General features: G+C 63.9%; 7 protein-coding genes across 7 annotated transcripts; 4 read left to right on the top strand and 3 right to left on the bottom strand.

The window, feature by feature from the left end:
- Positions 1 to 201: 201 nt before the first annotated feature.
- CHLNCDRAFT_145285 (hypothetical protein) lies at positions 202 to 2,582 on the top strand (the record flags this gene model as incomplete). The annotated part of the gene is made up of 7 exons (XM_005848005.1): positions 202 to 380; positions 500 to 602; positions 684 to 864; positions 1,004 to 1,147; positions 1,356 to 1,498; positions 1,658 to 2,345; positions 2,434 to 2,582. The coding sequence occupies 7 exons, from the start codon at positions 202 to 204 to the stop codon at positions 2,580 to 2,582; spliced, it is 1,587 nt and encodes a 528-aa protein (XP_005848067.1).
- Positions 2,583 to 4,000: 1,418 nt separating this feature from the next.
- CHLNCDRAFT_22681 (hypothetical protein) lies at positions 4,001 to 6,999 on the bottom strand (the record flags this gene model as incomplete). The annotated part of the gene is made up of 4 exons (XM_005847841.1): positions 4,001 to 4,215; positions 4,315 to 4,729; positions 5,995 to 6,259; positions 6,368 to 6,999. 4 exons carry the CDS (start codon positions 6,997 to 6,999, stop codon positions 4,001 to 4,003), a joined length of 1,527 nt encoding a protein of 508 aa, XP_005847903.1.
- A 338-nt stretch (positions 7,000 to 7,337) lies between these two features.
- CHLNCDRAFT_145281 (hypothetical protein) lies at positions 7,338 to 8,266 on the top strand (the record flags this gene model as incomplete). Its single annotated transcript, XM_005848004.1, has 4 exons — positions 7,338 to 7,363; positions 7,525 to 7,786; positions 7,886 to 7,999; positions 8,231 to 8,266. 4 exons carry the CDS (start codon positions 7,338 to 7,340, stop codon positions 8,264 to 8,266), a joined length of 438 nt encoding a protein of 145 aa, XP_005848066.1.
- A 21-nt stretch (positions 8,267 to 8,287) lies between these two features.
- On the bottom strand, positions 8,288 to 13,860 carry CHLNCDRAFT_57717 (hypothetical protein; the record flags this gene model as incomplete). Its single annotated transcript, XM_005847840.1, has 13 exons — positions 8,288 to 8,902; positions 9,024 to 9,126; positions 9,849 to 10,232; positions 10,355 to 10,489; positions 10,574 to 10,686; positions 10,835 to 11,020; positions 11,193 to 11,398; positions 11,508 to 11,809; positions 11,973 to 12,086; positions 12,225 to 12,702; positions 12,901 to 13,084; positions 13,142 to 13,369; positions 13,539 to 13,860. 13 exons carry the CDS (start codon positions 13,858 to 13,860, stop codon positions 8,598 to 8,600), a joined length of 3,060 nt encoding a protein of 1,019 aa, XP_005847902.1. The 3' UTR covers positions 8,288 to 8,597.
- A 486-nt stretch (positions 13,861 to 14,346) lies between these two features.
- On the top strand, positions 14,347 to 15,853 carry CHLNCDRAFT_145279 (hypothetical protein; the record flags this gene model as incomplete). The annotated part of the gene is made up of 4 exons (XM_005848003.1): positions 14,347 to 14,544; positions 14,699 to 14,861; positions 15,042 to 15,271; positions 15,428 to 15,853. 4 exons carry the CDS (start codon positions 14,347 to 14,349, stop codon positions 15,851 to 15,853), a joined length of 1,017 nt encoding a protein of 338 aa, XP_005848065.1.
- Positions 15,854 to 16,098: 245 nt separating this feature from the next.
- CHLNCDRAFT_145278 (hypothetical protein) lies at positions 16,099 to 17,620 on the bottom strand (the record flags this gene model as incomplete). Its single annotated transcript, XM_005847839.1, has 5 exons — positions 16,099 to 16,643; positions 16,788 to 16,898; positions 17,004 to 17,173; positions 17,300 to 17,421; positions 17,612 to 17,620. 5 exons carry the CDS (start codon positions 17,618 to 17,620, stop codon positions 16,099 to 16,101), a joined length of 957 nt encoding a protein of 318 aa, XP_005847901.1.
- Positions 17,621 to 17,938: 318 nt separating this feature from the next.
- CHLNCDRAFT_145277 (hypothetical protein) lies at positions 17,939 to 20,654 on the top strand (the record flags this gene model as incomplete). The annotated part of the gene is made up of 9 exons (XM_005848002.1): positions 17,939 to 17,970; positions 18,260 to 18,434; positions 18,597 to 18,804; positions 18,938 to 19,094; positions 19,212 to 19,395; positions 19,576 to 19,710; positions 19,846 to 19,946; positions 20,125 to 20,298; positions 20,381 to 20,654. 9 exons carry the CDS (start codon positions 17,939 to 17,941, stop codon positions 20,652 to 20,654), a joined length of 1,440 nt encoding a protein of 479 aa, XP_005848064.1.
- Positions 20,655 to 21,117: the final 463 nt, after the last annotated feature.

The following is a 21,117-nucleotide window of genomic DNA, read 5'->3' as shown; positions in this document are numbered from 1 at the left end:
TGAGGTTGGATGCTTCTTTTGCCCTATTTTTGAGAGAAAATTCATTCAGTGATTTGCATCCCTTGCAATGTGTGAGACCCTGTCAGAAATCCAGGCGGCCGCCCGCGGCGGCGCTGTGTGCTGGGACCTTCTAGGCGCGTCCTTGGCCATTGTTGCAGCATCGTTTGTGCTCCGTTTCTTTGCTGCGCTTCCTCTAGCGACATGGGCACGACAGGCCGCTTCCGGCCGCTGCTAGCCCTCCTCGTTTTGCTGCCCGCTGCTTCGCTGGCCTCCTTGTTCTCCCCGTTCTCGCCGAGCACCTTCCCCAACCCTAAGATCGACCTCCAGGCGTGTGGACGAGACGTGCCGAGCAACGTGTGCGACCCAGACAGTTTGCTGAGGTAGGGGTGACATTTGCTGAGATAGTGGAGCAGCAATGATCGGAAGAAGGTCCACCCCGCAACGCCACCGCAAGCGCCACCACGACCGCCCCGGCCCTGCCGCCCCCACTCCCTCGCAGCAAAGCAGCAAAAGACTACATTGAAGGGGTCATCAAAGCAATATGGAATGGTGATCCGCCCTACAAGACGCAGGACTGTGCGGGGAAGCAGGCGGGCTACCAGGTTCGGCACCCGCCCAGCTTGCAACACGAGCATTCCTCGGCCTTCTCCGCCTTGTTCAGATCTCTGCCCACTTTGACACAGGTGGCGGTCGCGGTGATGCGGAAGATGGAGCTGCCAGCTGGAGCCACGCCAGCGGAGGCAGCGCAGGACTTTGCAGTGGCCCTTCATGAGAAGTGGGGCGTTGGGGACGCGGCTTGCAACAATGGCATTTTGTTTCTGCTTTCAGTGGATGACCGTCAAGTGTACGTCTCCACAGGCAAAGGTAGGGGGGTGTTGGGATAGCACGCGGGTGTGCGTGGGGATGAATATGATACAAAGAAAAAATAAAAGCAGTTGAGCTGGTTGCACCACAATGTTCAGGGCTGGTCGACGCCCCTGGCCCCCCGTCCCTGCCAATGCAGGTGCGCAAGAGGCGCTGCCAGATGCCAAGATCGCCGACGTGGTGGCTGATATCCGTGGCGAGCTGCGCGCAGCGGACTATGACGGCGCGGTCAAGAAGGCAATCGTCGACATAGGCCTGGGCCTGGCGGGGGGGCACCCCAAAGGTGGGGCTGCTGGTTGTGGCATGATTGTGGGCTGGGGCCAGGGCGTGCACGCATGGCTGTCTGCCAGTCCATACCAAGTTGAGTATCCCAGGCTGCCGTGCGGCCAGATGCTTCCAGCAACAGCAGCAGCAGAGGGCGCGCCCTTATGCACCTCCGTGAATCCCTCCTCGTGCCCAATGCCCATGCTCCCCCTCCGCCGTCCCTGCAGGCGATGGCGACGGCGGTGTGGATTGGTTCGGGGTGGGCATCCTTGGAGTGCTGGCCGCGGTGTTTGGGCGTGCGGTTTTCAAATCGCTGCGCCGTAAGCGCGAGTACCGCGAGTGCAAGCGCATGCTGGCCAAGCTGAAGCGGGTGAGTGGGGCAGGCAGAGGTTTGGGAGGCTTGGCTGGTGGGGAAGTGGGGGGAAAGCGAGGACATCAGGCCACCCAAGCCGAGCGCAGCAGGCAAAGGCTCCGGATTTGGTGCAGCACCGCTGTCTGATACACCGATGTGCCCTCCCGCCGCTGGCAGGAGCAGGAGAACCTGCGAAGCCACGCCTGGAGCTGCCCACAGTCGTGCCCAATCTGTCTCGAGGACTTTACGGTTCAGCCGCCCTGGCGCAACAGCAAGGCCGGGGACGACGGCGCCTCCTCTTCTGCCGCCCCCACCAGCACTGCAGGGCTGGATGAGGAGGCGGGGCCCTGTGCCTCGCTGCTGAGTGCTGGCGGGGGCAACTCTGAGGCCGAGTTCAGCAGGATGACTGCAGCGGGGCAGGCTGCCATGAGGAGGCTGCGCCAGCGCCGCCGCGCTGCGGCCGGCGACAGTGCCGGCGCGGGCGGGGCCGCGAGCGGGAGTGGGTGGGCCGAGGGCTCCGGCCCCTCCACCAGCCCCGCGGGTGGCGCTGCGGCGGGCGGCCAGGATGGCAGGCGCGATCGCACCCCCGTCACCTTGGGCTGCGGCCACACCTTTTGCGAACCCTGCATTGAGACGTGGCTGGATAAGGGCACCACCTGCCCCGTGTGCCGTAAGCCCATCAGCGACGGCAGCGGCACGGAGAGCGGCGACGACCACGCCTCCTCCGTGGCGGCGCGCCAGCGCGTGGCCGACGACTGGCTGGCCACCGACCTGGCCTTCCGCCTGGCAGTGCTGCAGCAGCGCTACCCAGCCTACATCACTCCCGCCATGGTGGACACCTGGAGCGGAGAGGCACAGGCAACTGGTGCGTGGGGGATGGGATGTGTCACGACAAAGCTCTTTATTGCCGAGCACCGATGCTCAGCCGCTGTGCACAACCTACGCACCTGCAGGCTCCTTCAGCTGGGAGACCACGCGTGACTTCCAGCTCAACGACCCCGGCGCCGCACAGCACTACGAGCACGGTGGCAGCGGTGGCTTTAGCACCTCGTTCGGTGGTGGCACCGCTTTCGGCGGCGGCGGGGGCGGGGGTTCGTGGTAAGGCGGTGGCGGGCCAAGAACAGGTCAAGAACCTCCTTTGTTTTGCAATTTTTGTTGATGACTTGCATTGAGCGTGTACACAAGGACCCTTCTCTGGGCAGACCTCTGTCAAGGTGCTGAACACTGTCCGCTGAGCTGGCCTGGCATCATGGCACTGGCCGGCGGGTGCCTCGTGATCTCCGGGTGGGAAGACAGTCTTTCGGCTGCCTCTCGTCACAGCAATGCAATCAGAAAATCAACACTTCAAGCCGTGCGCAGCCCGGAATCGCCGCCTACTCTTCCTTCTCGAGGCATTGCAGGTCGCCGCGCTTCAGACTCCCCCTCTGAGGTGTGCCCAGCCTCCCTTCGCGTTTGGCATGTTTTTTGCGTGCAAACTACCGCTTGAGGCGCAGTGAGTGGGGTGGCCATCTGCCACCGGCCGCCGCCGTCGCCTGCCGCTCAAGGCCCACGTGCACCCCCTCCCGATGCAGGCGTATCATGTTTTGCGGTCTGTGCCGCCCACAGCGACAGGTGGCTGCGGCAGGGGCCAGCCCTGCTGGACCTCAGCCGCAGCCTGTCGAGTCGCCGCCTGCACAGCCACAGGTGATGATGCGCAGCATGTCGGAGCAGCGCATTTTGCAGCTGGAGGCGGCCGAGAGCAGCAGCTTCAGCCGCTCGCAGAGCATGCCCTCTCTGACGCTGCTGGAGGCCAGTCGCCGACGCCTGCTGGCTATGAAGGAGCAGGTGAGGTGCCACAGGGAAGCAGGTGGAGGCTGGCGGTTGCAGCATCAACAATTTAAGGTCATAGTCATGCATGACACATGTTGGAAAGTGCATCATGCTCTGGCGGTGCGCAGGAGGCGGCAGTCGCGGCGCAGCAGCAGGTTGCCGTCGATGCTGCCACCGCTCAGGCGTTTGTGCACGCTTACATGGAGGCGATTAAGAATGGCAACGCAAGGTGAATGCCCGTCTTGAGAGGCAGCTTCGGAACGAATGCATGCGAGCTCCGCCCCCAGTCTTCCTGCATGGCACACATACAGAAGAAACGCCGCCGACGCCCCTCCCGCCTGTGTCTCCCCGCCGCTGCAGCTGGGCCTCGGAGCCCAGCGTGAGCCAGCTCTTTCTGGAGGATGCCCGTATGATTGCGGCAGACAGGTCTAGCTTCCATGGCCGCCCAGCCATCGTGCGGCGGCTGAACCAGGGGGTCAGCCAGCTCGCGCAGATGGCGGGGGAGCAGGTGGCGCTGCCAACCTTCAACCTGGAAGGGCCCACCCCAGACCCCAGCAGCGGCGACCTGGTGGTCAAGCTCAAGCTCCAGCGCGGGCGGCAGAGCATAACGTTCATCTTATTTTTCAAGATGCAGAAGGGCCTTATCGTGATGCTCCGCAATAGCCGTGGCAGCTGAGCGGGCATGAATGCCACACGGTTTTCAGATGCAACTTATTGTAAACCATTATCCTCGGCACCAGCCAGCAGCTGTGCATCGATGCGCCGCAACTGCTGCGCTACTCTCTCTCCAACAGCCGTTGGCGAATACTCGCTTGCCATGCGCTGCCGTGCCGCCCTGCCGCGCGCCGCCGCCTCCTGCCGGTGAGCCGCCACATGCCGCAGCAAATGCACCAGGTGTTCCACAGATGGTTGTGCCCAGCGATGACCTGCACGCATAGAGGGGAACATTTGGGCTTGCCAATGGCAGCACCGCCCGATGCACAAGCATCCACGGAGGAGTCTCCCCACTGGTACCCCCAACCTACCTTTAAACGCGCCCTCCTGCACCTCGGTCAGCAGGGAAACCTTGAGCGGGTAGCCAACGCTCTCATCAAGATATGCAGTCGGGCCCGACCAGTTTGTTACCACCACCGGCAGCTCCATGGCCATCGCCTCCACCACCGGCAGCCCCCAGCCCTCGCCCCGTGTAGGCAGCACAAAGCAGTCTGCCGTCTTGTACAGCCGAGGCCAGGTGTGCTGCGCGATGTGCTCGTGCACCACGTACGTACTGGGCATTCGGGTGGGGTCGGCGGCCGCGTCGCCCAGCTCCCGCCGCGCCCAGCCTGCCATCCGGTCCGCAAAGTTGGAATCGCTATGAAATGGCTTGGTGCTCAGCAGCAGCAAGACGTTGTCATCGGCGGTAAAGGCAGACAGGAAGGCCCGCAGCAGCACGTCCCAGCCCTTGCTTGTTGCTTGTGTGGGCTTAAAGTCTGGTAAAGCAAGAACTAGCTTGCAACATAGACTCCCCGCCGAAACGGGACGGGAACCGGGCGAAAGCAGAGAAAGCAATAAAACAGGGGTGGAGCAAGGCGACATGCAACGCAAGCAGCTGACAGGGCACGCATCGAAACGTGTGTATGACTGGCAAAGTGGCATGGCGCATTGGGGAGAAACGCAACGGTACGGGAGCATGGGCTGGCCAAACGGCAGTGCGGAACGCTAGGTCACTAGAAAAGCAGGGAAAGGCGCACTATGTATGCAATGAGGGCAGCCCCGGCTCGGGGCCGTTGAGAAAGCAGTGGGCGGGAGGGGGGAGGCCCCGGTGTGGGCGGGCCCCATCGAGGGGGGATGGGGCGCGCAAGCGGCCAGATGGGGCGGGGCGCGGGCGGCAGTGGAGTCCTGCGGCTGGGTGGGATATAGGGCAATGAGCGTTGAGCAGTGTGCGATGAGCAATGAGCAATGAGCAGTGAGCAGCCCCTCCCTAAACAAAGTGAAGCGCAGGACGGGGTCCGGTGGATGGGAGGCAAGGAAACGCGGGGGGTTGCCACGTGCGCTACCGCCGCCGCCGCAGGCAGCACCCCTGCGGCGGCGGCAGCGGCAGCAAGCCGTGGACCCAAACGCCGTGCCGCCGCCGCCGCAGGCAGCACCCNTGCGACGGCGGCGGCAGCAAGCCGTGGACCGAAACTCCGTGCCGCCGAGTCCCGTGGCTGTGGCCGTGGGCTTCTGGCAGGAAACTACGGCCGCAGCTCGGCAGCACGGGGGCGTCGCAGCGTGCCGCCGCCGCCGCCGCGCTGCCCCCCGGGCACGGCGGCGGCGGCAGCAAGCTTGGGCCCAAACGCCGTGCCGCCGAGTCCCGTGGCTGCGACCGTAGACCGTGGGCCGGAAACTGCGGCCGCAGCTCGGCGGCACGTGGTTCTGGTCAAATCGCCAAGCGTGCAGCAGCGCCGAACCACGCTTCCCGGCCTCGGCGCATGCCTTCAGGGGCCCCCTATCGCTGGGCACACCCCTCCAACACCGAACATGCGCCCGGGGGGGAGGGCGGCCCGGGCTGCCCAGGCCAAAGTGGGCCGCCCTCGAGCAAGAGGCGGCCGGGCTGTGTGCTGAATGAATGAATGAACCCCTGCAGGGGTCAGAGGCCGGCAGCATGCCGTCAAAGTCAATCTGGTAACTGCACCGGCAAGATGCAAAGGTGAACTTGCAGCAGCTGCCGCTCGCTGGTCACTCACCTTCCGAGTCTCCCACTTAAAAATGGACAGGAAAACGTACGGCTCCGAAGCCGTGGTCCTGCCGGCCGCTGAGGGATGCGGCCAGGTGGGCCCAAACACGCGCTCGCCCAGTGGAAGCGCCAGAGGTCGGTGCTTCTGCGGATCAAACTCATGAGTGTCCACCGCCTCGGGGACCACCACAACCTTGCTGGCATTCACGCCTGATTTGGTGAAGGTGCGGCGGTGGAACTCTGTCGGCACCCAGACCTCGGACATCTGGTTGATCCTGCGAACAAGAACACAGGGCAATGGCTCTGCTGCCTTGATGGTATCGAAAGGGTGCAGGAAACTGCTCAACCCAAAGCCAAGCCTCGCCGACCACAGCGGCTCCCACCTTTCTACATGAAGAGGGGTGAGGCGGTCCGTTTCGAACATGGCCCTGCCCACCACGAACGCAGCCTGCCCCAGCGGCAGTGGCGGGCATAGCGACGTCTGGAAGAGCGGCTGCGGCAGGGCCCAGGCCCCCGGCACGGAGTGGCAGACAATGATGGCGTGCCGTGCATCGTCCATGGTGGCGCGGCCGGCGGCCCCCACCATGCGCGCCACCTGGCTCTTTGTTTCTGCCGGGAGACCCGCGTAGACCTCCTCCAGGGCCAGGTCGCCATGAGAAGTGATCCACACCCGGTCTCGCCACTCTGTGTGGGACTGCAGCGCCCGCACAAGCTGCAGAGCCTCCATTCCCATGCCGCCTCCTGAAAAGAACGGCGCATGCCACCAGACGACTCGCCTGCTGGAACTGCGAGCTGCTTGCGGGTGTGGCGGTGGCGGCACGCCGAGTGGCGACGGCGGCACTACCCCCGCCAGGGGTCGGCGCCTTGCGTTGCTCTGGACATGGCTGAAAAGGACGAGCGTGGCTCCAGCGAACAACAAAACACCACACGGGAACAACACGAGAACGGGGGAGAGACGGGCGCCCTTCTTCCGGCGCCTGGAGCCCGCTGGCTCTCCAAGAACCCGCCGCTGCATGACACGACGGGCTTCCCAATTCGAGCAGCCCAAAAGAGAGGCACTACGCCCCACTGTGCTGCACACTGTCCTGTGCCAGCTCAGCATCACCTGCCTGGAAGACAAATTTGTTCTGGGCTGGGCCTTAGCTGAGCCTGTGCGGGCCCCGGGCGCACTGAACTGCCGCCGAGGTGTGCAGCCAACAACAGACGCTGAAAGCTGAGTCTAACTTGGCCCCTAACTTGGCCCCAAGCTCGCCTGGCGGTCCACGAGTGTGATACTTGCAGCGCGTGCAGCATCGAGCAGCACTGTCCGCAGCGGCGGTGACGGCAACGACGGCGGCGAGTGGAACCCCCAAAATGCCACAGACGTTTCTGGTGGTGCAGTGCTTTCAGTGTAAAGCATTTCAATCGGATCTTGAAAAAAAGTCCAATAAGTGAGTGCATTGGACTGTCTGCATACGTGCACCAGAGCGCAGCTGCTGGTGCAGCCTGCGACAGGTACGCCGCTCCTTTCACGCGTCGGCCTTCCCTCGCTTTGCTGCAGATGGCAGTGTAAGCTCTGCGGCGAAAAGCAGTCGTTGCAGCGCGTGTATGCAAGGAGCCACAGCGCCAAGGACTGCCGCCTGGTGGTGCAGCACTACAATGCGGCCCGCGGCGACATTCTGGAGGACGAGGATGCAGAACGTGCGCAAGCCGCAGCGTATGGCTCAGCTGAGGCAGCCGGGGGCGGCAACGGAGACTCGGGCGGCGAGCAGTGCTTGCCACAGCAGCAGCGCTGGCAGGCGTTCAAGGATGAGGGGGACGAGGTGCGCCCTGGGATCCATCGCTTAGCACCCCTCTGCTATGCACCCTTGCACGTGCGACGGCCTCTGTCCCGTCTCACTTCCCCCTTTGCAGTAGTGCAGGATGAGGGCTGGACGATTGCTGTGCCACAGCGTGCTGCTGCTGTCAAGCTCAAGTGCAGTGGCGGCCAGGCAGGCGGTGGCAGCAAGCGCCGTAGGGAGCAGCAGGACCAGGCGGTAGAAGACCATGAGCCGCAGCGGTGGGACCACGCAGCATGGGGCACCACTGCTGGGCACCAACAGCAGCAGCCAGCGCCTCCACAGGCGCGGCAGCCGCCGCAGCATCGCTGGCACGCAGGTGTAGATGAGGGCCAGCAGCAGCAGCCTGCCCCAGCTGAAGCACATTCCGTCCCAGGCAAATGGGGTGGGGTTGCTGCTAACAAGCTGCCGCCTCCTGTGTCTGCTAAGTGGGGTGCCTGGGCGGATGCCGCTGACGACTGGTAGCTGGCGCTGTTTGGCCTCGTTTATATGGTATTGCAGCAAATTGCACAGCAGAATGCATGTCCCAATGCATGCATACATAAGCAATCCTCAAACAACTTATTAACTTTGAAAAAAACAGAATGCCCGAGGAAGCGAAAGAATGAAGCAAGCGAAGCGCTTGCTGTTGTTTAGGCGGAGAAAGGTCCAACTATAGCTCTTAAAAACAACATGCAACTGGGGGAGGTAGCGCTTTGATAGGTCTAAACTAACAGTGTGCATGGCTGAGCTAACAGTGTGCAAGGCTGAGCTAACAAGTGTGCATCGGCTCTGCTCTCAGGTGTTTGGTGCCTGCTCAGCGCATGGCAAACCGCAGCGCATGCCGTTTGGCCGCTGCCATGCGCGCCTTGGCAGCCGCCGCTGCCACAGTTTCTCCCGACTCCAGGACAAATGCAGCTTCCTGGCGGCAGCTGGTTGTGAGGCAGGTGGTGGAAGTGTCCATGCTGAAGCAGCCGCCCTGCACGCCAATGCAAATGCGCGTGGCGGAGGCAGCATAGTGCTGCGTCACGTCGACGAGTGGCCTCCGCTCTGGGTGCTCCTTCTTGTTGGCAGCAAACTGTGGCAGCTGTGGTCCACCGAATGGAGTGTTGGCGGGCGCCACTGCAGATTGTGGGCAGTGGAGTGGGAATGAGCAATGTCGCTACGGCACGGGGAGCAGTACAGACCACGGGCAAGGGGGTCTACTTTGACTGTGCCTCGGAAACGAGATGTCATGCCTCACCATTCTCCTTGCCCTCCACTATCCGGCTGGCAGCAGGCGTGGGTTGGCTCAAGCCCTTTGTCGCCGCCGCGGCGGGCGGTGTGCCACAGTACACCTCCATTCTCTGCGTGTAGGCAATCCGAGTCGGTGCATTTCGCGGCGCAGGCGCCAAAGCAGCGGCAGGAGGCGAAGCGACGCAGAATTCAAGTGATGCTGGGCGGTTGTCTTTGTGCACTGTCAGTCTGTCATGGCGGTCTCCTGGCCGCCCTTGCAGGCCCAGGCACCAGCCGCATCGCTACATGCACACCCTTATCGCACCTCTTGCAGCGAAGGCGGGTCTGGCACACTCGAAAGCCCGGGCCCCGGAGGCTCCGAATGGTTGCTGCCACCACCTAGAGGAAATTAAGCGTTGATGGCCAAGAAGGATGAATCAATGGGCACATCTGTTGAGAAACCGGAGTGAGATGCTTGCCGGGAACTCAAAATCGCCCAATTTTGAGGCGAGGCGCCTCATGCATGCCGGAGGACGCTTTCCACCTGCGGAGTGGAAGTGTGGCATTGTTCTACTGCGTGCCTTGTTCAGCATTAGTTCCAGAATTCAGCCCTGAGTGTGTGACAGTGAATGTTTGCACACAGAGAGCAACAAGCACACACACAGGTAACGCAGCGACCCCAACACGCGCCGCAAGGATGCGTGGGTGGGGAATGCTACAGAATGCCAAAGGCCTTGCCCAACTTGTTCGAACGTGCCGTGTCGCCAAGCTTAAGCAGGGCGTCAGCCACCTGCCGAGCCGTCGCAGTGTCTGCAGCTGTTGTGCCACCGCCAGCAGCCTGCGCCTCCAGTACCCGCGCCAGCGTAGTCAGCAGCTCGGCGATGCCCTCGCTGCCACGGGGAGGTGGGGTGCCGCTGTGGAACCAGTCTGCTGGCAGTGCTGCCACGATGCGAGCGGCACGGTCTGCCGCTACTGCCGATGTGGCAGCCGCTGCCCGCGCATATGGCAGCAGATGCTGCGCCATCAGCCGCTCCAATGCCAGCCGCTGCAGCGCGCTCCGTGGCAGGCCGCCGTCAAAAGCACACACGCTGGCCAGCAGCCGCACGCCACGCCCAAAGCGCTGTGCCAGGTGGATGGCGGCACGCCGGGACGTCTCCAGGGCCGCGGGTGGCCAGGCCGGCAGCGCCAGGCCCCCCACTGCCTCCTCCAGCTTGGCCTGCACCGCACGCACCACCTCCTGCGCCGCACCGAATCGCAAGCAAAGACACCCAGTCATCTAAACTTGCTGAACTGGAAGCTGGCCGAGGCTGGGTGAACCAATGCAGTCAGCCCACGTCCATCCACCCACCCCCACCTCACCTGCAGCTCCTCCTGCTCTGCCGGCACATACACCAGTAGGTCTGCCAGCATTGCCGCAGCTGCCTGGCTCTGCCGGCGGCTGTAAGGGCTCCACACCCCCGCCAGCAGCTGCCTGGCAAGCGGTAACACCAGCTTCTGCAGGCGGTGAGCAGCAGGGCGCTCACAGTCACGTCAGCATAGGCTGCGCAATGCAGCGTGCCACGCACTTCAGGCCCGCACCTGCACAAGCTGCGGCACCAGGTTGGCATCGGGGTCTGTAGGGTCCAGGTCAGATGGATCCTGCGGCATTCCGTAGTCAAACAGCTGCTGGTACCACTGCTGCGAATCAAAGCCTGCATGCGACCAGTTGGCGCCGGTGAGGGGTGGGAGAGGAAGCAGTCGGTCGCAGGGTGGGCAACGGGCCAGACACAGCAAGCATCCACCAAACCCCACAAGCAAAAGCACACGAGGCAACCGGTCAGGCCCGCGCTGCACACCCACCCGCGTCGCCGCCGTGCAGCGGGCGCCACTTGAGCAGCTCCAGGCGCACAAAGGGCGCAAAGAGGGCGGGGGCAGAGAGGGAGACGTAGGCATCGCGGTATGCGCCCGGCTGCCGCGCTTTCCACTCCTCCAGCCGCCGCTTCACCGCCGCCAGGCTGCCAAACTCGTCGTCGGCATCCCGGAACACTGCAGGGTCCGCGGGCGGGGGGGAGAAGAAGGAGACGCATGGGCTCCGGCGGTGTGCGCTGGATGCAATCCAGCGGAGCCAATCCAGGGCCATCAGGCAGCCAGCAAGCACAACACGCCGAGCAGCGGAGCAGCTAGCTCGCGCCCCCTGCCAACCCACGCGGCATCCCACCTGCGTCTGCTGCCTCTTGCACCTCCCCCTGCCGCACACGGAAGTGAGACACCTCCCCCTCCGACTCCTCGCTGGTGTCCTCACCAAACCGTGGCTCTGCCGGCGCTGAACTGCCGCCTGCCTGCTGCTGCTCAAGCTGCTGCTCCAGCACCTCGAGGCGCCGCCGCCGCTGCTTGGCCCTGCAGATGGTGACCAAGCGGCATGCACTGTATCCGAATGCACAGAGTCGAGCACAGGCACAAGCCAATGTATCACACAGGTGGTGTATGCACATACTGGCAAGTGCACGCGCCGCCACGCCGGGCGCCACCTCACCTGTCTGCCAGCTCCGCCTTCTTCTCCGCATTCATATCCCGCCCAAACTCATCCAGCTCTACCGGAAGGTCCAGCCCCAGCAGCTTCTCCTCAGCCGCCTCTGCCGCCACCTCAGCCGCCGTCGCCGCTGCGCTCTGCGCACCGCCACGGGACAGCACCGCCATGGCCGCCGCCACTGCTGCCTCTGCGGGGCTGTGCGCCTCGGCGTCGCCCGCCGCCCGCCGCCGCTCCATGGCTGCTGCTCGCCCCTCGCACAGCTCAAGCAAGGCATCCTCCAGCTCCTCCACGAGCGGAGACTTGTCCTGCAGGGGGTCCAAACGTAGTGCCGCGTGGGTGGGCTGGTGGGCCAGCGGGTGCAGGGTGGCATGGTGAATGGCAGGTCCACACCCTAGTGCTCGGAGCCTGCACACACACATCGTCGCCAAAGCCAGAAGCTGGCGGCCCCACCCCCAGTTCGCCACCCACCTGCAGCATGTTGCACAGGTCTGCTACGTATGCCTTGAGCCCCTGCACCAGCACATACTTGCTGGAGGCTGCCTCCAGCTCGCCCTCCATCCGCGTGATGGCTGCCAGCGAGCTCTGCACAGGCACCAGGCACAGACCCCGTGGCTACAGTTCCGCAAACAAAGCCCCCTATCTGCCTGCCCCCCCGGTGAAGTCTGGGGCCTGCCAATGAGCCAGCCAGCGAGCCAGCCATGGCAGCCCATCCATGCCCACCTGCAGGCTATTGGACGTGCGCTCCAAGTTTTTGTCTGCCTGCTTGCGAGACATCTGCAGCCGCTGCAGCCCCGCTTGCAGCGTCTTCAACACCTCGGCCGCCGCCGCCTGGATGGCCGCATGCTGCGAGCCACCGGCTGCCAGCGCTGCAGCCGCCGCCGGCCTGCTGCCTGGCACGCCGCCCTCGCCTGCCGCAGAGCCAGGTCGGCTGCCAGGCGGCGGGGCCCCAGGCGCCGCCAGGCCACCCATGCCCTTGCGGATCTGCTCCTGCGCCCACTCTTCATCCTCCTCCCCATCCTCCTCTGCCTCCGCCGCCGATGCCGACGCGCCGGCGCCCCTGCCTCTGCCGTGCCGTCCGCCAGGGGGCGGCGGTGGTGCCCCCATGAACTTGATGCGCATCTCCTCCTCCGCTTCCTCCCCTTCCGACCCGCTCCCTGCCACCACCACCTCCTCTTCAGCCTTCTTCTTGTCACGCAGCCTGCAGGCAGCACACCGGGACATTCAAGAAATCAGGCAGGCGGTGAAGGGGCTGGCATCTGTCGCAAACAGCTGCATCAGCGTCCCAGCCTCTGTCGCAAACACAGCTACATCAGCATCCCAGCCTGTGTCGCAACCAGCTTCATCAGCATCCCAGCCTCTGTCCTTTACAGCATGCTGCGCGCCGCAAGCCACCCACCTGCTGAGCCCCGGCGGCAGGGATGCGGTGGGGATGTAGTCTGGCGCCAGGTGGGCGCCACGTAGGCGCTCCCGCTTGGCCTTCGCCCACGCAATCATCTCCTCATCCGGAATGTCTGACTCATCATCTTCATCCTCTGCGGCTGCTGCTGTAGCCTGCTGGGTAAGCGACGGCGGCGGTGCACCTGCTGCGGGGGGCGGTGGCTCCGAGGGCGGGGGCAGTGGCATGTCGCCGGGCGCACCGCCGCCGCCACGGCTGCGGCTGCTTGGGCGCTGCAGCGACAGGTCCTCTGCAGGCGGGCGCACCACTGCTGCTGCGCTGACATTGTACTGGAACCGATCGTCCTTCGGGGGAGCTGCGGGCTTGAAGCTGCCAGACAGCTTGAAGGCTGGCGCCGCTGGCTTGGCGCTGGCGGGCACGCTGCGTGCATTGTTCTGGAGCTCCTTGAGCCGTTCCGCAGTGTACTCGCCTGCATGGGGCGGCAGATCACAAACAGGTGGGTAAGAGGGCACAGACGCGGCAGCCTCGGTGGCCGCAGTTGCTGCTTGGCTGTGTGCGGCAGCAGCAGCTGCGGTCCAGGCCGTGGCACACCCAGACTGCCTCCAGCTGCTGACAACCTCGACCACTGTGCCCCTCACCTGCGCCAGACATCTGAGTGTAGACACGCTGCGCACGCTCGTCTGCAGGCGGCGGCGCCGCTGCGCCGGGTGCCCGCACGATGCCCTTGAGCTTGCTGGACTTGGGCTTGGCGGTCGGTCCGCCGCCATCCTCGCCTCCAGCATCGTCCTCAAAACTCAGCAGCGCCTTCTTCTCCGCCTTTTGCTGCTTGTTTCTGACCCTCTGAGCTGCCTTGGCTGCGGGAGGCAGCCCAAAGCCTCCCGCCCCTGCCTGCTCCTCATCCTCATCGGCTTCGAAGCTCGTCAGGGCCTTCTTGCGTATGTTTCTCTGCCTGCCAGACATCGCAGGCGGTGCACACGGACACTGATGGTGCTAGGGACCAATGCAGCGCACAGTGCATGCTGCCAGAAGCACTGCCAGAATGCAGAGCCATCGGAGGAGGCGAAATCCCAGAAAAGGTTGCTGAGTGGCACAGCACAGCATGCTGTTGTCACCCAGCTCCTCTGCAATCCCATTTGGATGGGAGTAACCGGGCATTCCATCACTGCACCAAACCAGCGTCAGTGGATCCTGCTTGAGCGTGCACCCGCCGACTGTGCATCACCCGCGTGCAAGGCAACCACAGCCAGGCCGGCATTTGAAGCTCCCCGAGACAAGGAAACGGTCTGCAAGGCCAAGCGGCGCGCCCAGCTTCGGTCGCTTGCAGCAACTGGCAGCAGGCGGCAGCGGCGGCGGGGCTCCAGTCGATACACACACGAAGTCCAACACACACGAAGTCCAACGGAGGTGGCACCAAAGAGGCAGACAGACAGAAGCACTGCAGCCTGAATGGCCCCGGCTGCGGCGGCCGCCCCCGCCAAGAAGCACAAGAGCAAGACGGCCTCGGTGGTGTCTGGGTCGCTGTCGGGTGCAGTGGTGTCGGCCTGCGTGCAGCCGCTGGATGTCATCCGCACCCGCATGCAGGCAGACATGGCGCATGGCGTGGTGCGCAACACGCTGCACACCATGCAGACCATCATGGCAGAGGTGCGGCACGTGGCTGTGGTGCTCTCCTGTGCCGTGCCATCAGGCTGTGTCGCATGGCAGGCAGGCACATGCTGCACAACAGCTGTGGCTGTCGCATGCTGCTGCCTGCCAACCCTGCCGCTTCTTCTGCACTGCCTGCTACTATGCCGTGCAGGGAGGCGTGCGCACGTTGTGGAAGGGCACGCAGCCTACAGTGATCCGGCTGGGCTTGGGCGCCGGACTGCACTTCTTCTTCTTGGAATCGATTAAGCCGCTGTTCGAGCGGCAGCAGCCAGATGGCAGCGTGGGAATGACCGCCATGGGGGCCATGGTCACTGGTGGGTGGTGGGCACATGCCGCTCGCCCGCGCGTGTGTGTTGGGCAGCATGCCTCAGGTTTGCCCGCTTGGGAGAGGGGGGATGCTGCCTTCCTGATGTGTTAGCCAAGTTGCAGGCATGCCAGAGCAACGGCGCCAAACCTGCAAAAACCGGGTTGCTGCCTGCTCGCCCTGCCTGCAGGTGGCATGTCCCGCACGTTGGCAGCGGTGGCTGCCTGCCCCTTTACCATTGTTAAGACCCGCATGGAGTACTCTGGGGCAGGTGGCCATGCCTACACCAGCACCATGCACGCCCTCTCCTCCATCTGGCGCACCGAGGGCCTGCGCGGCATGTACGCCGGCCTGGGGCCCACCGCGCTGAGCCAGGCGCCCTTCTCCGCCCTCTACTACATGTTTTACACCCGCCTGCAGGTGCGCTGCAGGGCGCGCTGGTGCTGGGTGGGGCAGCAGGGCTCGTTGCCTGGCTGTGATGCCCTGTGCCAGGAGGTCACGGCTGAGGAAGGGAGGCTAGGGAGATGACCAGTCAACAGTCTCCCTCCCGGTGGCTGGGGCTTGAATGTGCTGCAGGACAAGCTCAAGGCCACAGAGATGCCGAGTGTGGGCGTCAACTTTGTGTCTGGCACGCTGGCAGCAGTGGCGGCGACGGTGCTGACGCAGCCGGCGGACGTCATCCGCACTAGCATGCAGCTCAATCTGGCCACTGCCACCTCAGCAGCAGGCGGCCCTGCTGCAGCGGCAGCAGCAGCGGCAGCAGCAGCCGTTCCACCCAAGACGACAGCAGGCATCTTCCGGCACATTGTAGCGCAGCACGGCCTGCGCGGGCTGCTGTCGGGCGCGGCGCCGCGCATCGCCAAGCGCACGCTGCAGACGGCGCTGCTGTGGACGCTGTACGAGGAGTTGTACCCTGCGCTCACCAAGGCTGGGGAGTTGGTGAAAGCTGGCATGGATGAGAGCCGGGGCGGAGGGAGCAGCAACGTGTCGAAACAGCTTTAGTTACCGTGGGCAGGCACTCTTAACCCCCCTACATACATCTTTCATCCATTCAATCCATTTCACTTCATCAACTTGTTGCCTACCTGCACTGCCATTCGTTCTCCCCTCCTTTCTTCTCCCCATTGCTGCCCAGCTATGTGTCATGCAGCTATCAGGGAGATGTACATGCCTGGAGTTGCAACAATTGGTTGAGCAGCATGAGATAGAGATAGACAGCACCACAGCAACAGCCAAGAAGCCTGCAATCAACAAGGGAAGGACCCTTGGGCCAGAATCTGAGGCTCCAGCAGGCTGCCATCGCCGCCCTCTAGCACTGCTGTGGCATCGAAGTGGAGCAGGCACAGGGGTTGCAGAGGTTCATGCTCGCCGCGCATGCGGCTGCCCCTGGTGTTGCTGGGATGCCGCTGCACGCACACCGCAGCCATGTGGTCTGGGGCGGGCTGCAGCAATGCAAACTCCCAGTGCCGCATGTCGGGAGCTAATGTGTGGAACTCTATTCTGCTGCCACTGCCATCGCTGCTGTCGCTGCTGCTGCCATCCGCCGTGCTGTGCCGAGTACTGCTTTGCACGGGTGGCAAACAGCTGCCAGTGCCTCCTGGTGCATTGGGCGACTGCCACTGCTGCTGCTGCTGCTGCTGCTGGCGGTACTGCGGGAAGCCGCTCAGTCTGAAGCTGAAGCTGCGCAGCCCCGGCGGAGCGCTGATGCCACGCCCCAGGGCCTTCACGTACGCTTCCTTCAGCGTCCACAACTGCAGGAAGCGGGCCGCCCGGCTGTCATCATCCGGGCAGGCTGTACAGCAGTGGGTGAAACAGGACAGTGTCAAGAGCTCGTAACCAAGGGGGGGCAGGCAGGCAGGCAGACTCATGCCCAAGCCCGCACAGCACCACAGGCAGATGCCACTGATGGCATAGTCACGGTGCACCATGCACCCACCCAGCAAGTCTGCGATCTCGGTTTCTGAGAAGCGGCGCCGGGCCAGGCGCAGCGGGTCACGCCGTGTGCGCCGCGCAGAGCCCTCCACATCTAGCCCCACCAGCCCATCGACTGCAGGCAGGCAGGTGGAGTCGCTAGTCGGTGACGTGGCAAGCATGAAACCCAGTGATTCAACCCCAGGCAGGATCAGGCAGCACTGAGGCAGCCACGCCGCACCTGTCACTGCCAGGCCTATCAGGGTGGCAGTGTGGGTGAGGCTGAAGCTCAGCACATGATCGCTGCGGGCTGCGCTGGGCCACAGCAGGCGCGGCTTGCCATGCGGGTTCCTTTCAAACAGCAGGCTGCTAGGATGGGCACCTCCAGGGATGTATCCCGCAAGCACAGACCTGCGGGCAGGCACAGAGATGTGCTGGGAAAATTGAAGTGCCAGAAACGGAGCTGCCTGTGCCGCCAGGGCCCCGCAAAGGCGGCAAAGGCCGAGGTGCTCAGCAGTGGGCCACGAGGGCATGCACCTGACCAGCGCTCGTGCCAGCAGCCGCTCGCGCCGTACTGCTGCCTCATCAGAGGCGCTGCAATCCTGCAGCTCCTGCTGCGTCAGCAGCTCACTGCAACACTGCTCCAGCTCGCCACCAACCTATGGAGGAATAGGGTGGCTGGTGGGCGCCGAGCAGGTTTGTTACAAGCCGACTCATGCTGTAAACAACAAAGGCACCGGTCCAAACTCACTTTTGCGGGGTCAAGCCACCAGATGTGCACCTCGCCAGGCCGTATGAGCCGCCCGCCACCGGGGGCGGTGGTGGCGGCGGCGCCCGTCCCGGCGGCACCGGCGTCATAGCCCACTGCTTGCAACTGCTGTGCCGCATAGCAGCGCCAAGCTCCTCGTGGCTGCTGGTGCCCCGACCAACTCAGGGGCTGCTGTAACTGCGCCGCAGCGAAACTGGCATGTCGGGTGCGCCAGGCTGCAGGGTTTGCACTAAACTGCCGCAGGCTGATGATCATCTGCAGGCGCTGCAGGCGGCCGTGGAAGTGCATCACAAAACAGAGCGCTTCGCTGGAGGGCAGAGCAGGACAGTGGCGTAGTGCTGCGGTGGACTTTGCGGCGTGCGGCACGGCGCGCCTTGCCGGAACGCACTTGTTTGTTACACCAAGAGATGGCAGCCCAACGAAGCGCAGCCAGCGAGAGGTGGGTCCAACCCGGCCACGCCGAACTGGCCGCTGCCGGCTTGGCAGCGGGGCACGGAATAGGAAGAGAGTGAACCTGCCGAAGCTGCCGGGCCAGCCGGCAGCGCGATGGGGTTGGGTGGTCGTCAGCGAGTTAGCGGCGGGCGGGAGAGCGAGGTGCCGTTAGGGGCACTAGGGGCTTGCGTCCAGTGCTATTCAACAGCTCACACACACAGTGTGGCTTGCCCATGGCGTCCCATGTGGCTATTGCTAAAGTGTTTAATCTCCTGCCACGCTGCCGCCCCCTGCAGCCACGCCTCGCCGGATGCGGCAGCGCCGACGCGCCGCCTGGCGCTCATCGTGCACACGTGGGGCCACTCCAGCTCCTTCTTTGCCTGGACCTTCATGAAACAGTACATCTTGCGGCGCGTCGAGAAGGACGGCTGCACGGTGCTGGATCCCTCTGAACAACTGTTCATCGTCAAGGTGAGTTGGGTGGGGGACACTCGGCCTGCACACCAACCGCACCCTGGCCGCAGGCGCCGAGCAAGCTGCCACTGCTGCTTGCCCATTGCACCTGCTTGCGGGGCACATGCTGCGGCTTCATGTGTGTCCACAGTGTGGGGGGCGACGCGTGCTGGGGTGCAGGCGGGCAAGGATGATGATGGTGACAAGTGGAAGATGGGCGGGCCACTCATTCCAGACCTGGACACAACGGTGGCTCACTACCCGTGCACTGTGGTGCGGCTTGAGGGCGGAGCCAAGTCCAGCATCCATGCCTGGCTGGACAGGAATGCCATCGACATACTCGTGGTTGGCGAGCATTGGCCTTCGGGAGGACTCAAGATGATGTCGGGTGCACAGCGCCGCTGCTGCCGTCATCGGGCCCAAGCTCAGCAGCGGGTTGCCTTCTGCCTGCCAGTTAGCATGGTGTGCTGAGCCCGGCTCGCTGGCGGCTGCTCTCTCCTGCCCGGCTCCATTGCCTGCAGTGAGTGAGTGGGTGAAGCAAAATGTGAGCTGCCCCTTCCTCATCATCCGCCGCTCTGCCGTCGCCAACGCGAGAATGAAGATCAGCTCGTCGCAAACCAACACCAGCAGCGTGACGGCGGCAACAGCGCCAGCTGCAAGCCCAGAGGCGTACTTAGGGTATGTGGCTGGCTGGCTGGCTGGGGGATGAACAGCCGTGCCTCGCATGTGTGTTTGGCATGCGTGTTTTTTGTTCGTGGGCAAGCCATCACTGCCGCTCCCATGGCTGCTGCGCAGGCGCACCTCCCCCGCCTGCCCACGCACGGCGGCCATGACGGGGCGGCGCATCGCAATTGCCTACACCAGCTTCACGGTGGGTCGCGGCCTCATGCAGTTTGCCAAGAGCAAGGTGCTGAGTCACAACGACACCATCTTCCTGTGCCACGTCTTCCCGGAGAGGAATGCCATGGAGAAGAACCCGGTGCGTATGCTGCTGCCTGGCCAGGGCAAACAGCTGGGGAGGAGACCACACATGGTGCCGCCTGGCGCTCTCGCTGGCATGACGTGGCTGCAGCATGCCTCGTCGGGCGCAGTGCTGTCCCTGCCGCGCTGCATGCATCCGGCACCCACTAGATGCCAGCCTCACTCCCCCCACCCGTAGGTGGTGCACCAGACGATGAAGCTGGTGCGGGTGATGACGCTGATGCAGCGGGGGGACTCCAACGACGAGGTGACGCGGGACAACTCCATCGATTTTGGCGCTGCTGAGCTGGCGGGCTACAACTTGAACCTGAACGTGTGCCTACAGGTAGTGAGCTGCCCGCACCACTGTTTTCGATTGTCAACCTGCGTTGTGCTGGGCTGATGGGACCCATTCTGTAACCCACTGCATTTCCTTTGCTGCTCACCCATTGCTGCCCCTCGTCCGCAGGGCGACGCCAAGTCTGCTCTCACCAGTTTTTGCGAGAGCGAGGACATTGAGCTGCTCATCATCGGCACACGCAGCGGCGGCAAAATCCGGAAGAAGCTTAGGTGGGGAGCACGGTTGCTGCAATTGCAGTGGCACAGCAGGAGCACTGCAGAATCTGTTGTGTCATGTCAGAGGCTGCTGTTGAATAGTGGAGAGGTGCAACTGCCGGGCATCCTGGAACATTGTTCTTGCGCGCTTAGGCCTCGCCGTCACCTGACACACACCACCTCTGTGCTGCAGCGGCGGCGGCGTGTCGAGCTTCCTGATTGACCATGCACCCTGCCCGTGCCTGGTGGTGCCATACAAGCACATGGGCATCGACGATGGGCGGGACACAGCAGACGAGGAACTGATGGGCACCTCCCCCAGCTCGCCATTGGGCTGGATGACGGCGGCCATGGATGCGGTCACAGGGTGGGTTTTCGGGGGCCAACGTACACCGATGTGCAGCTGCGTACATGGGCGTCCAACCGACCCCTGTTCCACACTGCTGTAGAGGAGGAGAGGGGGCAGCGGCGAATAGAGAGCGCGGCTCCAGCCCGACGCCGCCTGGTGTCACAGTGGCAGCAGACGTGGCGGCAGGTGCGAGCAGCAGCGGCGTTGGGCACAGCACGCCGTCCGACCTGCTGGCAGCGCTGCAGAAGCAGCTGGAGGAGAAGGATCGGGTGATTGGGGAGCTGCGGCAGCAGGTGCACGAGCTGCAGCTGGCGGCAGCACAGCGGGAGGCCGAGGGAAGCCACGACGCGGGGCGGGCCAGTCAGGCTGTGTGATGGCGTGCCAGGCGGTGCTTGAATGCTCCTGCTCCTCCTGCTGTGGCTCTGCCTTGGCCTTGCTCAGTCTGCTTTTGACGCGCTAGTGATGCTGTGACATGGTCGTTTGCCGGCCAGCCAACCCCCTGTTTCTGCTAGCTGCCATTTTTGCACTGGCGTCGATGGGCCTCCTCTTGTAACATCAGGGCGGAGGAGGAGCGAGCTCTGTATGCAAGGGCACGTACACCGCGGAGATGCAAGCTGAAGATCAGGAGGCATTCAAGGGAGAGTGCACACATTGGCTTGTTGCTCACATGCTTGGCCCTGCATGCAGAATGCACACATATTCCTGGAGCCTGGAGGTGTGGGTATCTTCAACCTTGTCCGCTGACGGGGCGTACTTCCCCCCGCTATGAAGCATAGGAGGGCCCTGCTTTCATTGTTGACAACAAGTTTCTCGGCTGCTGATCGCGTGCACCCTACA

This window comes from Chlorella variabilis (assembly GCF_000147415.1).
Source record: "Chlorella variabilis unplaced genomic scaffold CHLNCscaffold_9, whole genome shotgun sequence".
Classification (NCBI taxonomy): Eukaryota; Viridiplantae; Chlorophyta; class Trebouxiophyceae; order Chlorellales; family Chlorellaceae; genus Chlorella; species Chlorella variabilis.
Note: the sequence above shows the minus strand (reverse complement) of the source record. Positions and strands in the feature narration are given on the sequence as shown.